A 16,788-nucleotide genomic window follows, 5' to 3' on the forward strand; every position below is an offset into this window, starting at 1 on the left:
TTCTCACCTGTGACCCTGTATGATCATCCTTGCTGGACTCTGGTCCACTGTCTCCTCTCTCACCCTGCTCTTTCTGTTGTGGCAATAAAGATTAAAAAATATGTGGAAAGCAACATTTTGAAATAGAATTAGGAATACACTAGTAGTAGTGAAATTGTTGTAGAATTTAACCTCAAAGTCCCTTTTATGCTATCGATATTTTCTCTCAGACAGTGATAACAGAGACGTTCTAAGAACTTTGGTTATAATTTCTCCTCACCTGCTGTGAAGACTGTCCCTGTTCATTGCTGCTGGCCTCTGCCGCAAGTGGAAGTTGACGTGATGGCAACTTGACGTGTTTATGACGAGTTCCGGCGGATCCTCTCAAGTCCTGTGCATGCATAGGCGCAAATGCATGCGATCCGAAACGCAGCCATTCACAATCTGACAGAGTGCCCTTGATCCGCCGGATTTGCCGACTGGGACTTTAAGCTGGATAACTGAAAGATACCCTTGGTATGTTGAACTCGCTGAGGAGTACAGACTTCCGGTAGCGCAGGGTCACTGGAAGTGTTTTTATGAGTCAATTCAACTCGTCTGATAGAAAAATTCTTCCCTTCAATTTTCACTTTAATTTTTACAGTCTGACTCCTTATCAGAGGCCTGTATTACGAAGCGAGTTCAACATACCAGGGTATCTTTATGTTATCCAGCTGAAGTAACCCTAACAAAGGCAATCTGATATAAAAAAACATCTCTTTAATTCTAAAACATAGAATTATGAAAAATGTCAACAGAAAACACAGAATTTTGAAAATGCAGAAAAAGTTTGGGAACCACTGGTTTAAGGCTTTACGGGGTACATTGGGCCAGTATCTCCGCCCCCTTCTGGTAGCTGGGATAGTGACCCAGATGTCAGCTTCGCCGGCACATGATCAAAATGGCAGAGCAAAAGCAGCTCCGGAATCCACGATGGACTCCTGTTCAGTGGGTGAGTCCAAGTCTACAGGAACATTCACACACTGATGACAGAGGCAAGGTTGCTCCTTCCATCAGGATCTCACCAATATTCACTAACATTCACCAACATTTACTAGGGGTGGGAATCTTTGGGTGTCTCATGATTCAATTTGATTCTGATTTTTGAGGCTACGATTCAGAATCAATTTACAATTCAAATGAGTACATGCTTTAGGATCTACTCCTGTCCACTGTGAGCTCATAAGGCGGCGTGGTGAATTATGCATGAGAACATAAGATTGTATCATTTTAATAATATCATTAAAAATGATAAATCAATTAGAGAAAGTAATAATTGCAATTTTACATAAATCAATTGTTTTGCCCACCCCTAATATTTACACACCGACGGCTTAGCCTTCGGGGGCAAGTTCAGTGTCTTGCCCAAGCACACTTCGACATGTGGACTGAAAATCAAATTAATTGATCAAACCCATCTTCTGATGGGAGGATAACTTGTTCCATGTCAGAGCCATGGCTTATTTGTATCAACTCTCCCAATAACGAATTATTGATTCATTAAGTCACCCAGTAATTATGTCAATCAGCATCAATGCACGGCACACCATAGACTGTACATAAGAATTGGACGTAGTCATGGTGACATCACCCATAGAAATTGTAACATGATTAAGTTTATCAAACATATTTGTCAAACAAATATAGAAACATTGTCTTCAATAACAATTGGTGGTGCTGTTTAGCAGAGTTCATTTCTGTGTCAAATCAAATATCCAACATTCTCTTAAAGTTGGTGTTGTTAACTGGATCACTAACAGCTCTGACAGATGCAGTTAGAGAACCGCTGATGAACATTTGTTTGACCATCTGATGATGCATCTTCAATAACACAGCATTCATTGTAGTTAGGAAACTACAGCTCAGCTAACATGTGGACACTTAATTAAGATTATGTTGTCAAAATGTTTTAAAGAAGTGAAAGCTATTAACTATGATGCTCTGAAATTAGATCAAACAAAAGGATGGAGGAGGTGGGTGCGATGGAAGAGGTGGGTGGGACTTGTTCTCACGAGTCCTCTTTCTCTTGATACCTGGAACAACAAAATCAAAATGATCAGCATACGATCACACAGCAGCACAAAATGTTCAAATTCACTCCAACAACACAGTGTGCTGTTATTGATTACCTGCAGTGTATACAGGTGAAGAAAACTGTCTGTCCTTCATCTGCAGATCTCATCTGCCTGGTGTGGTAAACCATCCCCTCTTTATTGCAGCGAGAGCAGCGTCTGTCAATCTACAGGGAGCAGGTGACCTCGTTAACGGTGTACAGAAGGAAGGACAGACAGCAGTCAGTGAGCAGCCATCCTTACCACAGGGCCCTTCAGTTCAGAGTCCTCCTGGTCCTCCAGAGACACCGACGACTGTTCCACAGGGTTGAAGATCACTGAGGAACAGATCTCCTGGCCCGACAACTCTGGATGAGATAATAGAAGAACGGCAGGGTTAGTTAAAGAATGAAATTTGTATAAGTGTTCACAGTGAGGTGTCTTATTATGGGGAGCAGGCTCGTTGTTTCTGGAAAGGCCCTTTGCTGTCAGTGAAAGACTGGTTACCTGTCTTTTTTAATATCTTCTGCACTAGGGGTGTCAACGTTTACAATTTTTTCTACATGTGTACATGGGGCTTCTAACCAACGTGTACTCGGTTACCCGTTTAAATGTATGATCTCTTTCTATCGCAGTTGCGCCATATAATCACTAGAGGATTCTGTTTCCATTCAACCGCCTCCTAATCCCATTAAATCAAAGCCATTGTAAGTGGTTGCGCATGGATCCCATGCTGTTACTATAAACCAACTTTGCCTGGCATAATTTACACTCAACTGTTTTACATAATACTACACACACATGGCTTGATGTTGTTTTGAAGGAGCGCCGTCTGCATATATTTCTAGTCAACACTCGACATCAGCGCATGTGAATACGAGCGGATCTGTGCGAGCAGGCAGCGCGAGCGCAGCAGATTTTGAATGGAGACACAGCCGCATTTTTATGTACCGGTCCGGTGTCGGTCCGGTTCCGCTCACACCACGAGTCTGAAGAGTGCAGCAGCTTATCAAAATACAGTGTCAACTTTCAAAGTTTAGTGGAGGAGTAGTTCAGTGTAAGAACGATACGATTCGATTCTACGGTTAATATTTGTTGTAGATATTTTAGAAAATAAAGAAGCCGATTCTATGAAAGTGACAGTACAATAGTTTCTTTTCAAATATGTAAAATACCACATATCCCCAAGCATTGTGTCTGTATGGCACTGGCAAAAAAAAAACAGAACAACAAAATCACATGTCAATGTATTTATTTTTAGACATGGACCAAAAAAAAGTCTGGCTGAATCGTTGGATGGCGGTCACAGGACAGTGTCATGGACGCTACCCGTGCTGTGGCCGCCTCTTGTGGCGCAAGTTGAGACTTGACATTCAATTGACATTCAAAGCCATCCGTCTCTCACGTGCGGTCGTGGAGTGCCTGCGGTCACACGGCAGCGTCGCAGCCGCCTACCTGTGCTGCGCCCACCTCTCCACCTCCTCCATGTTCCATGTTGTCCCTTGTTTATAACTCATACAAGCTAGCCAGCTACGGCGTTTCGCGGGCAGCTTCAGCTCTCGCGTTGTTTAAGAGACGCTGGTGTAATGCCGCCAACCGCTTCATAATCTCGCGATACCCGATCCATGACTCTGTAACCGATTCATCTAGGAATTCATTGATAATTCGTATCGATTGAGGAGGCTGCTACCGATGCAGCCGTATCTCTCACTTGTTGAACCGAATATCCGGTCGCATCGGTTTATCGTTTACAACCCTGAGAACGCGACATCGTGGTGGTTCAACGAGGCGGACGGTCATCAGAACAACATCAAGTGCGTACACGAAGAAGAACGTAGCGGGGGCGCGTATATATTTGTGAGAAATAAACGAGGAGGAGGGAAAATGACGTGTAAACAGTTGATTTTTCTAAACGGTTATGAATTATTATTCGTGTACCCGTTTACACATGTAGATGTTGACACCCCTATTCTGCACTAACAAAGAAGACTTTAATGTTCTGAATGTTTTCTTTTGCCCAATGAAACATCTCCATTGGTGTCAGAATATGGTTTGCATCAGTGGCCTGCAGACTTGCTCGTGCTGCAAGTCGCTTAATATTTAATTGTTTGCCATCACTGAGCATAATACTAAGTTATTTCCACTATTTTCATGCTTTATCATCAATAAAATTCTCCCTGATCTACATTCCAGACTTCTGGAAAAAAAGTCCAAAATGGTGCATTATGAAATTCATATTATGGAGCTTCATAGTCAAAGGTTTTATTTCATTAAAAGAAAGAAGAAATATGTATCTTTATCTGGTATAAATCCCATTAGGATCATCAAGTGCCCACATGGTCGTTTCAGGGTCCAAATATGGGGTTCCAAAAGAGTCACCTCTGCCCGAAAGGGTTTTTGGACCCCCATAAAACCCCCACCAGTGGTACCATACCCTTCAAATTCATTTTGGCAAGAGCAAAGTTCCCAAATATAACAAATAATCCTGTTTAGAACAAATATGATCATTCATCGTGGTGCTAGGGGCACCCAAAAAGTGAAAAATCACACATGCTGTTGGAGCCATTTAGAGCATTTTGGTTTATATTACTTTTAAAGTAACTTTGTTTCGAGTTATGGCTAAAATTATGAATTATAAAATTAATGAAATACGTACCTAAGTTAGATTCTGGACTATTATTTATTGTGTGGTGATTGTTACCTGTGTTTCACCAGCCAATTATGTGTCGGTCCAGGTCCTGCTCTGATCCAGTTAATGTCCTTATAAGGGAGGCATAGTTCCTTTGTTCAGGTGAGGAGAGATACAGAGCAAACAGTTTTCTGACCGCATTTTAGTACATTTATCACATCTAGATCGACTGCTTTGTTTAACTGGTACTAAGTCATCGTTTGTAACGTTAGAAGTGATCTTGGTCGCATAAATAGCGACATTTTTCTTTTGTTATTTCTTATTTTTCCTGGAAAGTCAACCGGAGATTATTGTTTTAAATAAATATGAGAAATCAAGACAACACTCTCTGTGCGTGCTTCAAACGAAATGTGTGTCGGACAATCTGTGTCTAAAAGGAAACAACGGTAGGAAAAGGACTTGTCGTTTCATCGTCAGAAAACTCCGCAAGTCTGACAAACTTTTGGAGAGGACAAAGGAAATGAGGACGGGCGCGCTCGGCTCGTTCGGATACCTGAGTGAGTAAACCAAACAGTGGATAAGCCGCCGTGCTTGTGGATATGGATGTGCGGATGAGATCCGCGTCTGAAGCTTCGTTCTGTGAAATGTCTGGTTAAGATGTTCTGATGTGATAACTGAAGAAAGGTGTAACAGGCCTTCTGTGCCAAAACAATTACGCGCATCCCGCGGACGCGGTGAAGGCGAACGGAGCAAAATAAAGGAACACAGGAGACGCGATCTAATAAAAGCAAATCAATAAATAAAACGTCAACCTAAACGGGACAATGACTGAGCCTAAAACGGCCGCGGAAGCGGAGGATCGTTTAAAATCTCTAATTGCAACACGCAGAGGAAAACTTGGAGTGTGCACAAGGAGAATAAATGAAACAAAAGCCCTGATGACTGAAGGTGGAAATGTTGATGATGTTGATAAATGTATGTACCTGCTCAAACAAGCTGTGGATGAATTTAATAATGTGCACGATTCTGTTCAAGAGCTCTTAACACAAGAGGAAAAACAAATTGACTTGGTGGACTGGTATGAGCCAAGAGTGATGAACTTCAGTTACTTTTCAAAGGAGGTTAAGGCATGGAAAAAGGAACAGAGTGCACAATTAAAGGTTGACCCACTGGACAGTATTTCAAATGTCTCAAAAAGGACAACTACATCAAGTACTTCTTCTGCTGCTCGGATGGCTTCAGCAGAAAAGGCAGCCCTGGAGGCAAAATCAGCTGCATTAAAGGAGAAGCACACCTTGCAGTTGCAGGAAACCATCATTAAATCAAAAATGGAAAAAGTTGAACTGGATGCACAAATTGCGGCAGCGGATGCAAAAATGAAAGTACTCCAAGGTCCAAATGTGACAGATTCTTATGGTGATGCTATGAATGAATATTTTGAGGAAACAAGCAAACAGGAACATGTGGAAGAAACATATGACACATCTGCTCTGGAATTCATTCAGTTAGGTGCTCTGCCTAAAACTCCATTACAGAGGACGGTTGGTGACATTCAGAATAGCACTAAAGTGGCAACAAGTGCTCAAAGTCCGCACCTAGAAAATACTGCAACCAGTGATATCACTCAGACAAACATCAGCACAATGGTAAAGAGTCAAAAGGATATTACAGAACTCATGATAATGCAACAAAATCTATCGCTACTGCCTAAAAGAGAAGTGCCAGTGTTTAAAGGTGATCCACTATCATACCAACCTTTCATGCATGCATTCAAATACTTAATAGAAGACAAGACAAGCAGTTCCCAGGACAGGCTCTACTTTCTTGAGCAGTTTACTTCAGGTCAGGCCAAAGACCTTGTGCGTAGCTGTATGTACATGGATGCACAAAGAGGATATCCCGAAGCAATGCAACTATTGGAAAAACATTTTGGTGATGAGATGAAGATTGCAAATGCTTACCTGGAAAAAGCACTAAGCTGGACAGCTATCAAATCAGATGATGGCAAAGCTCTTCAGGCATATGCTTTATACTTGAGGGAATGCCACAATGCCATGCAGGACCTGGAGTACATGGATGAACTGGATGTTACATCGACCTTAAAACTGATTGTATCCAAGCTTCCTTACAAGCTCAGAGAGAGATGGCGGTCAAAGGCATATGAAGAATTTCAAAAAAGAAACATTCGAGCCAAATTCAGACATCTGGTTGAATTCATTGAAAATCAGTCCAACATCTTACTGCACCCAGCGTTTGGAGATATTAAAGACCCAACTCCTGCTCAAAGGATATTCCCCAAAAACAAGAGCACTGAAATAAGGGCACCTAAAAGCAGAAGTACATTTGTGACAGCAGTGGCAGCACCTGTAGAACAAGACACTAAACAGCATGCATTTAAAGGGCAACAACACAACAACTTTAATACTGCTGCTTCAGCTGTCTGCTGTTTCTGCGAAGGCAATCATGCATTACAGGACTGCTTCAAATTCAAATCACAGTTACACAATGAAAAGGTTGAATTCTTGAAGATCAATGGATATTGTTTTGGTTGCTTAAAAAAGGGTCACATGAGCAAAGACTGTAATAAGAAACTAGACTGCCAGACATGTCAAAGGAAACATCCAACCCTGCTACATATCGATGCAAGAACCTCAAATAAGGAACCCCTGCAAAACCGCAATTCTGCAGCACCAAAGCAAACATCGATCAACAGTGTTCAAGTGTCAGCTGATGTTGTAACAGGGGCCGGAAAAGAATGTGCTCTCGCTATTGTCCCGGTTCAAGTTAAAGCTGCAAAAGGAAGCAAGTATATTCAAACTTACGCTTTTCTTGATCCGGGGAGCTCGGCCACATTTTGTACCGAAAAGCTCATGAACCAACTAAATGTGAAAGGACGCAAAACTGACATTATGCTGCAGACAATGGGACAGGTAAACCGTGTGAGGAGCTATGAGATCACAGGACTGGAAGTCGGCAATCTAAATGGAGATAAATTTATTAACTTACCTGAAGTTTACACACAAGCTAAAATCCCTGTTTCAAAGGAGAACTTACTTACCCAATCAGAACTGAGAAAATGGCCTTACCTTTGTGGAATCCAAGTGGAAGAGATTGATGCTGATATTGGGATGTTGATAGGAATGAATGTTCCTAAAGCGCTGGAACCCTGGCAGATAATCAACAGCCAGAGTAATGGACCATATGCTGTGAAGACACTTTTCGGATGGGTGGTGAATGGGCCCCTCAAGTCTCCATCTGCAATGGATGAATGTGGAACATCAATAACAGTCAATCGTATTTCAATGGAAAATCTGAAAGACCTGCTACTCAGGCAATACAACCAGGACTTCCCAGAAAAGGAATCTGAGGAGAAGAAAGAGATGTCATGTGAGGATAGGAGATTTATGGAGCTGGCCCAAAGTTCAAAGGTGGTTGAAAGTGGACATTACATCTTGCCCCTGCCTTTCCGAGACAAGGAGTTAGTCATGCCAAACAATCATAACATGGCACTGCAGCGGATATTAAACCTGGCTGGGAAATTTAAGAGAAATCCTACCTACGCCGAAGAATACAAGGTCTTCATGGAAAATGTGCTGCTGAAAGGCTACGCAGAAAAGGTACCACAAGAACAAGTCCAAAGAAATGACGGCAAAGTTTGGTATATACCTCACCATGGGGTTTACCATAAAAGGAAGAAGAAGCTCAGGGTAGTATTTGATTGCTCCTCAACCTACAAAGGGAAATCTCTAAACACAGAACTGCTCCAGGGTCCAGATCTTACAAACTCACTTCTGGGCGTCCTACTTCGGTTCCGTCAGGAAAGGATCGCAATAATGGCTGACATTGAGGCGATGTACTACCAAGTGAAAGTACAAGAAGATCACCGTGACTTCCTCAGGTTCCTGTGGTGGCCCGAGGGAGACATCAGGAAATCACTAGAAGTATACCGAATGAAGGTGCATCTCTTCGGCGCTGTATCTTCACCAAGTATTGCTAACTTTGCCTTGAAGCAAACTGGAAAAGACCACTCGAATCAAGACAGCCAGGAGGTTCTCGATACCATCAAGAACAGCTTCTATGTCGATGACTGTCTTAAGTCTGTGGCCTCAGCTAATCATGCAATCAAGCTAATAAAGGACCTTACAGAAGCATGTGCCAAAGGAGGGTTTACTCTTACTAAATGGGTAAGCAACGACTACGAGGTACTTACAACTGTCCCTGAAGGTCATAGAGCCAAGGCGGTTGTGCAGCTTGACCTAGACAAAGAGAAGCCACCTCTTGAAAGGGTTCTAGGTATCCAGTGGAACATCCAGAGAGACACATTTAGCTTCATGGTTGACATCCAAGACAGAGTTCCTACACGAAGAACTATCCTCTCTATTGTCAGTTCTATATATGACCCACTTGGATTCCTCTCACCCTTCATCCTCAAAGCCAAGCAAATTTTACAGAAGCTGTGTATGGACAACTGCGGATGGGACGAAGTGATCCCAGAACATCTTGCTAAACCATGGAAACAATGGATTAAGGAACTTGACCAGTTGAGCAGATTTGAAGTGGACAGGTGCATGAAGCCTGAAAGTTTTGGACTCACAAGGACTGCTGAGCTGCATCACTTCTGCGATGCTAGTGAGATAGGATATGGAACAGCAAGCTACCTTCGTCTCACAAACGACAAGGCAAATGTTCAAGTGACATTTGTACTAGGAAAATCCAGGGTTATTCCACTGAAGCAGATCACCATCCCTAGGCTGGAGCTGGCTGCTGCTTCACTGGCTGTGAAAGTAGACAGGATGCTACAAAAGGAACTCCACATGGAATTACAAGATTCTACCTTTTGGACAGACAGTACATCTGTCCTGAAATACATTCACAACAAGACAAAACGTTTTCATACTTACGTTGCCAACAGAGTTGCCACGATCCACAACTTGTCCAAAGAAAGTCAATGGAGGCACGTGAGTTCAAAGGACAATCCGGCAGACTATGCTTCACGGGGATTGAAGATAGAACCGTTTTTGAGTTCAGCAACATGGCTGAAGGGCCCTGACTTCCTGTCACAAAGGGAAACTGAATGGCCTAAATTGCCAGAGGATATTCGCCACATTCCATCAGACGATCCAGAAATAAAAGGGGACATTTCCGTGAGTTGCTTAAGTATAAGCAAAAGTGCAACCAGCAACTTCATTGAACATTTCTCCTCCTGGACAAAACTACAGAGGGCTGTTGGCTGGATGCTAAAACTTAAAAGACTCCTGCTACTTCAAGGCCAAAGGGCAAAGGAGTGTGTGACTTACACCAAACCTTCAGATGAACAAAAGGGCCTATCTGTTGATGACTTGGACGAAGCAGAGAAGTCAATAATATGCTACGAACAGCAGCACTACTTCGCCTCAGAACTCACACTCCTGAGGAAAGGCAAACCTGTCAAAACTGATAGTTCCATTCGGAAATTGGATCCGATTCTCGATGACAGAATAATAAGGATTGGAGGAAGGATAAGTAAATCAGCTTTACCAACAAGCTTAAAGAACCCGATTATACTTCCCAAAGACTCACACATCTCTGAGTTGATCCTGCGTCACATCCATCAGCAGGTTGGACACGCAGGAAGGAACCACATGCTCTCCAGGCTAGGCCAGAAGTTCTGGTTACCCTCTTCTAACTCTCTTGCCAGGAAAATCATAAAGTCTTGTATTTTCTGTAGACGCATGCAAGCAAGAGTTGGTGAGCAGAAAATGGCGGACTTACCTGAGGATCGTGTTCAGCCAGACCTTCCACCATTCTCTCATGTGGGCATTGATTACTTCGGACCTATTGAAGTGAAAAGAGGTCGATCACAGGTCAAACGATGGGGAGTCATATTTACGTGTCTGGTGAGTCGAGCTGTTCACCTGGAAGTGGCGAGTACCTTGGATACCGCCTCCTGCATCAATGCCATTCGGCGGTTTCTATGTCGGAGAGGAACAGTACTCACCATCAGAACAGACTGTGGCACCAACTTTGTGGGTGCTCAGAAGGAACTGGAGTCTGCTTTGAAACAGCTGGACCATCAAAAAATCCAAGATTCCCTGCTGACCAGTAGAGTGAAGTGGCTGTTCAATCCTCCATCAGGAGCCCACTTTGGAGGAGTGTGGGAACGATTGATCAGACTGGTGAAAAAGGTTCTTTCATCAGTGTTAAAACAGCAATCAGTGGACGACGACATGCTCCAGACGGCTTTATGTGAAGTCGAGTCGATTCTCAATGACAGGCCTATCACGACTGTATCGACTGATCCAAACGATCTAGAACCCCTTACACCGAACCATCTACTACAACTGAAAGCTAAACCCCTCATGCCAACTGCACTCTTCTGCAAAGACGACATCTACAGTAGAAAGAGATGGAAACAAGTCCAGTACATTGCAGATCTGTTCTGGCAAAGATGGATTAAAGAATATCTGCCACTCATGCAGCAACGGCAAAAGTGGACCAACACGAGAAGAAACCTGAACATCAATGACGTGGTGGTCATCGTAGATGAAACTGCACCAAGGAACTCATGGCCCCTTGGCCGTGTAGTAAAGACCCTGCCTGGGCCCAAAGGTCTCGTCCGGAGTGTTTTAGTCAAAACAAAGACGAATACCCTGCAAAGGCCCATCGATAAGCTCTGCTTGCTTTCTGAAGCGGAAAACTGAGCTTAATGTGATGCCCCTGCACACACCATCCCTTTTGCCCATCTTGCCATGCCCCTGCACACACTATCCCTTTTTCCCCTTGCCCTTTGCCCCTTTGCATACATGAGCCCTACACTGACTGGACTATCGTTCTTGCCTAAGGGCTGCAGGTGGTGATTGTACCACAAAAAGGACTTCTGCAGCATGAACTCTGGGGGGGATTCAAGTGGGACGAATGTATTTGCATATTGAATAATTGGAAATGATGTGTTAGCAATTTTTGATCCGATATACTTCGGAATATTTTGTTGGTTTATATTTGAACTTGTAATCTGGCTCCATATAATTTAATGAAGGTAATTGTTTAGCTGTAGCATCACAATTAGGGGCCGGTATGTTGGAGCCATTTAGAGCATTTTGGTTTATATTACTTTTAAAGTAACTTTGTTTCGAGTTATGGCTAAAATTATGAATTATAAAATTAATGAAATACGTACCTAAGTTAGATTCTGGACTATTATTTATTGTGTGGTGATTGTTACCTGTGTTTCACCAGCCAATTATGTGTCGGTCCAGGTCCTGCTCTGATCCAGTTAATGTCCTTATAAGGGAGGCATAGTTCCTTTGTTCAGGTGAGGAGAGATACAGAGCAAACAGTTTTCTGACCGCATTTTAGTACATTTATCACATCTAGATCGACTGCTTTGTTTAACTGGTACTAAGTCATCGTTTGTAACGTTAGAAGTGATCTTGGTCGCATAAATAGCGACATTTTTCTTTTGTTATTTCTTATTTTTCCTGGAAAGTCAACCGGAGATTATTGTTTTAAATAAATATGAGAAATCAAGACAACACTCTCTGTGCGTGCTTCAAACGAAATGTGTGTCGGACAATCTGTGTCTAAAAGGAAACAACGGTAGGAAAAGGACTTGTCGTTTCACATGCCGTCAACATTTTTTAGGACTTTGGTGACCCGCCTCTCACCCAAACAGTAAGGAATGTTGATTCTGCCTTCAGAATTGTGTAGTACAAACTACAGTGAACTAACAGACCAATTCAGCCTTCTATCACTTTTCAAATTCCAATGTGTCAAAAAGGGGTGTCGCACTTCAAATTCAAATGTACGCTACGGGCAAACCGTTTGAGATATTGACCTGAAACTTCAGATTCCCTTGTTTGGTAACATAAGGAATATTTTCACCGCTTTTCAGCAAAATCTGAGAGGTGTCATGTACATGGGTGGCTGAGTTGGCATGGAATGACCCACTACTGTTATTACTACTACTACTGTTAATATTAGTACTTCTGTTAATACTACTACTAGTGTTAATATTACTACTACTGTTACTCCTACTGTTAATATTACTACTACTACTGTTAATACTACTGCTACTTCTGTTAATACTACTACTGTTAATTATACTACTACTGTTAATACTACAACTAATAATGACTACTACTACTGTTATTACTACTACTACTACTACTACTGTTAATACTACTACTACTGTTATTACTACTACTACTGATAATACTATTACTACTGCTACAACTACTGTTAATATTACTACTACTACTGTAATTACTACTACTACTGTTAATATTACTACTGCTAATGTTATTACTACTGGTTTTACTAGTTTACTACTACTGTTAACACTTCTACTACTGTTAATACTACTACTAGTGTTAACACTACTACTACTGTTAATACTACTATTACTGTTAATACTACTACTAGTGTTAACACTACTACTACTGTTAATACTACTACTACTAGTGTTAAAACTACTACCATGAAGTAGTTTCAATAATGGAGGACGACATGAAAGCAGATTTTGGGTAGAATAATCTCATTATTTTGGCAAAATACTAACAATATATACAAAATATTGTTCTTTATAAAATTATTTCAAAAACCCTACATTTGTATGACTATGTTCCTTACTTCCTAACTTTTTCTGACTGTTTTCTTCCTCCAGTCACACTGTCAGGAAGTGACTGTGAGTCTAGCGAGTGTGCAGGATGCGACAAGAGACCTGATACGGGGATGCAGAAGGAGCAGCGGGGACAGCGGACTGTGTCCTGTAGTCCTGGAAGAGGAAGAACATTCCCACATTCTGGACAGAAGTTGGGATCTGCCCCAAAACACGACATCTGTGTGTGAAGACAAAGAGCATCAGTAGCTTACTTTACTTTAGGGGGAGATATACTAGGAGATAAACTAGTATATCTACCAGTTGATCTACATTAGCATATAGACGAACCGGAACGGAGACTATGAAACATGTACTTACGTGTTCTCAAAGACAGCTTGAATAGTTTAATCAGCTTTAACGACTGTTTGTGAGTTAAAGCTGTTCACACTCAGGGATTTACACGTGTCACGCTGTAGTGCCTTTAAAGTTCTAAAGATTTGGGCACGTCACTTTAGCAAGTGACAAGAACTAGACCAAATGTGCGAAGGGCTAACGTTAGCTTCGGTAAGCTAAAGTTATTTTCCATTTGATTCGAATCAACACATTCGTTTCCAAACCAGAATTCAGTTTCTTACCTGTTTATTATGTAAATGACTTCGCTCGCGACAGATAATACGCAGTTTCAACAAAACACCACCTGTCTCTGTCGCTAATGTTACAGGAAGTAGAGATAACTACACATGCGGGCTGCGGTCGAATAGTCAAAAAAGTAGGTCCTAACTGCTATTCTTAACTCCTATTCCTTGACCCTGGGGGGAAAACGTCACGGGGTTAAGGAAAGTCGGAAGGAGAACTCAAAAAGATTTAGGAAAAGTCGACCGCGCGGTGCTCAGAGAATCCGACCGCACTTTCTTCTTCTTTAGTGTTTTACGGCAGTTTTCATCCTATAAGTTGCATTACTGCCTCCTGCTGGTCTCATTCGTTACCGACTTCTCTACCCCTTTACAGTCGTTCGAAATGCCATACTAACGTCCTACTCGTACTAAATTGTGACGTAAATTTGAGTACGTAGTGCGTTCACATACAATAGTATGTGGATTTGTGTACGCGAGAAATGCCGGGATGCATACCACATTGGCAAGAATTTCTGAGTATACAGCGGACCTTGCTAAATCTACTCAACTTCCCCAAAATGCATTGCGGCTCGTCTGACTTCTGAAAAGTTTTGGATAATGGCGGACGTGCTTCTCTGAGAGGCTTCACTTAAGAAAATGTGGTATTAAATGTTATAATTCTCATATGCAGGGCTTAACTACTACTGGTGCATATTTAGCTTCTCAATGAAGGTTAAACACCAGCGTATATAGATGGGAGATGTACTGCTCTCCTGAGATGTCTACCTGAAACGTTCTGTTGAACAGCAAGAAATCATCAATGAACTGTAACACTTTTCTACGTGCTCTTCTTCATATAGGATGTTTATTGAAGAACATTAGATGGAGGGAAGGTGGAGCCGGATGGACAAAGAAGAAGTGGGAGAACATGAAGCAGAAATACAAGGTGAGTTGGAAGCAGTTTAAAGTATTGAACACTATAGCATAAAAGAAACAAGATGAAGTTGCCTTTCTTATTAATAATCAGGCAAAGTCAGTGCTGGGTAATATCTACAATGTGTTCAAACATCAGAGTCCATTAAGTTGGTCCCATGTGGAACAGTTTTACAGTACATATTATAATATATGACTAGTGGTGAATAGCTGAATCATGATTATGAGAAGTGTTTGTATATGTTGTTTATAGGAACTGAAGATGTCAGCACTGAGGGAGGAGAGGTCACTGCTGCACACTGGAAGTGTTTGTTGTCATGGATGAGGTGATGGAGCAAAGACCTGCTATTACCCCACTACACCCCATCTCCTCAGCCATGATGCCAACCACTGTAGCAGGGTCTCTCCTCCAGAGCAGGAGGGAAATAGACCTGCAGGCCTAAAACATGAGTCAACAATCGTATATATATTCAGATATTTATTATTTAGATTTGTACACAACCTAATAATTGTAAAACATTAAACAGGAAACATTTGTCTGTAAGAACTTGTGTGGTATTACTTATAAACTGCACCACTGATAAACACAAATAAAACCTCAACAATAATCATGTTCCTGCAACACAGGGATCTGGACATTTGGAGCAGACACTGCAGCTACGAGCCTCTGAGGATGTCCCAGGACTGCTGGAGTGGCTCGGCTTCGTCACTGTCACCCCCATCACCACAGTGGAACTATGGACATGGAACCCATCTGTTCTGTTAGTAAGCACTGGACGAGGTTCTCCGTGGAATGCCTTGAAAGACAGAAGTCCTTCCTTAAATCCCCTTGATGAGGATTGACCTGCAGTACGGCCGTCTGGCACCAACCTGTAACAGAAAACATCAGATATTACATTTATTCAGAATGTTTTCCTATTCATTTGTTGATAAACTACTTATTCCTTCTTATCATACACGTATTGCAACCTGTATATATAACATGGATTATTTGTCTAATAAATTATTCACTAATATCCCACTTGCTTGTACTTGTTTATTTTTATCACACCAAACTCATACATGATATTATTAAAACCACTTATATTAGCCTACATGTAGCCTACATTTGTTTATGCATGCATATGCACATCTATTGATAATCAAATAATAAAGGAACGTATTTAAACCAGATAAGTCATATTACTTACTTCAGAGGGAAATCCAAATTCCATGTGCATGTGAATAATGCAGCTCCTCCGACGGGCAGATTGCCTGCGTCATCTCCGCGGTGAAGGTGCTGGTGTTCCGTGGTCAGAGGTATAATACGATCTATGAACGATGAATGATCGATAAAAGCTGCTTAATAGTCGCGATCGATGGCGAGTGAAGGCAGCTACTCAGGTAAGAGGAAGAAAGAGGGAAAGCGTGAGAGCGCGCATATATAATAAACTAGAAAACATTTGACAGTTGTAATTTGACTTAAAATATATTTAGAAATATTTAATTAATTAACCGTAATAATAATCATGCTTTATATTTTGTAAGTCCAGTATCTTACAGAAAATTAAATAGCAGCTTTCTCCCTTCCACAGCCCACTACAGAGCACATCGTTGTCCCTTACTTAACCCAGTAAACATGAGCCCTCTCTCCCTTTCATACTTCCTGCATTAGATCAGGACATGCTTCAGGGTGTCCTCTCCACACTGACTGCAGTGCCCCGCATGTTTTCCTATAATAAAAAGTGTACTGTTAGGTTTGCGGTGACCAATCTACTAAAGATGACTTGCTCTCTTCGGTTTGCTCCACTGTTTCTCACTCCTCCTACTTTATGTTGTATTTCATGTAAGTGTCTCCCTTTTATTGCACCATCCCGGTATTGTTGCCACTGTTTGAATATTTGCACAATGCTTTCCCCCTCCGATGTAGACAGTTTAATATTCATTTCTACATATTATTTCCTGATTGCCTCCTTGCTAGCTTAT

At 41.8% G+C, this 16,788-nt stretch overlaps 1 protein-coding gene and 1 long non-coding RNA gene across 2 annotated transcripts; one reads left to right on the forward strand and one right to left on the reverse strand.

Annotated features, from left to right (window-relative positions):
- Positions 1-718: 718 nt before the first annotated feature.
- Positions 719-14,191, reverse strand: polr1h (RNA polymerase I subunit H). Its single transcript, XM_084031629.1, has 5 exons — positions 13,912-14,191; positions 13,397-13,514; positions 2,334-2,437; positions 2,148-2,257; positions 719-2,051 (listed from the first exon to the last, which is right to left on the reverse strand). The coding sequence occupies exons 2-5, from the start codon at positions 13,512-13,514 to the stop codon at positions 2,027-2,029; spliced, it is 357 nt and encodes a 118-aa protein (XP_083887755.1). The 5' UTR covers positions 13,912-14,191; the 3' UTR covers positions 719-2,026.
- A 301-nt stretch (positions 14,192-14,492) lies between these two features.
- On the forward strand, positions 14,493-16,224 carry LOC311027941. The gene is made up of 3 exons (XR_014598657.1): positions 14,493-14,552; positions 14,751-14,836; positions 15,451-16,224. It is a non-coding gene; the product is annotated as an uncharacterized lncRNA (long non-coding RNA).
- Positions 16,225-16,788: the final 564 nt, after the last annotated feature.

The sequence above is a fragment of the Eutrigla gurnardus genome (genome assembly GCF_963514095.1).
Source record: "Eutrigla gurnardus genome assembly, chromosome: 17".
Lineage (NCBI taxonomy): Eukaryota > Metazoa > Chordata > Actinopteri > Perciformes > Triglidae > Eutrigla > Eutrigla gurnardus.

Coding starts and splice junctions, on each gene's coding strand:
- polr1h (XM_084031629.1), bottom strand. CDS start 13,514: ATGTCGTGTTTTGGGGCAGATCCCAACTTCTGTCCAGAATGTGGGAAT. Junction 2,438..13,396: donor CTTCTGCATCCCCGTATCAG/GTCTCTTGTCGC, acceptor TATCTCATCCAG/AGTTGTCGGGCCAGGAGATC. Junction 2,052..2,147: donor TTCACCTGTATACACTGCAG/GTAATCAATAAC, acceptor TTGTTGTTCCAG/GTATCAAGAGAAAGAGGACT.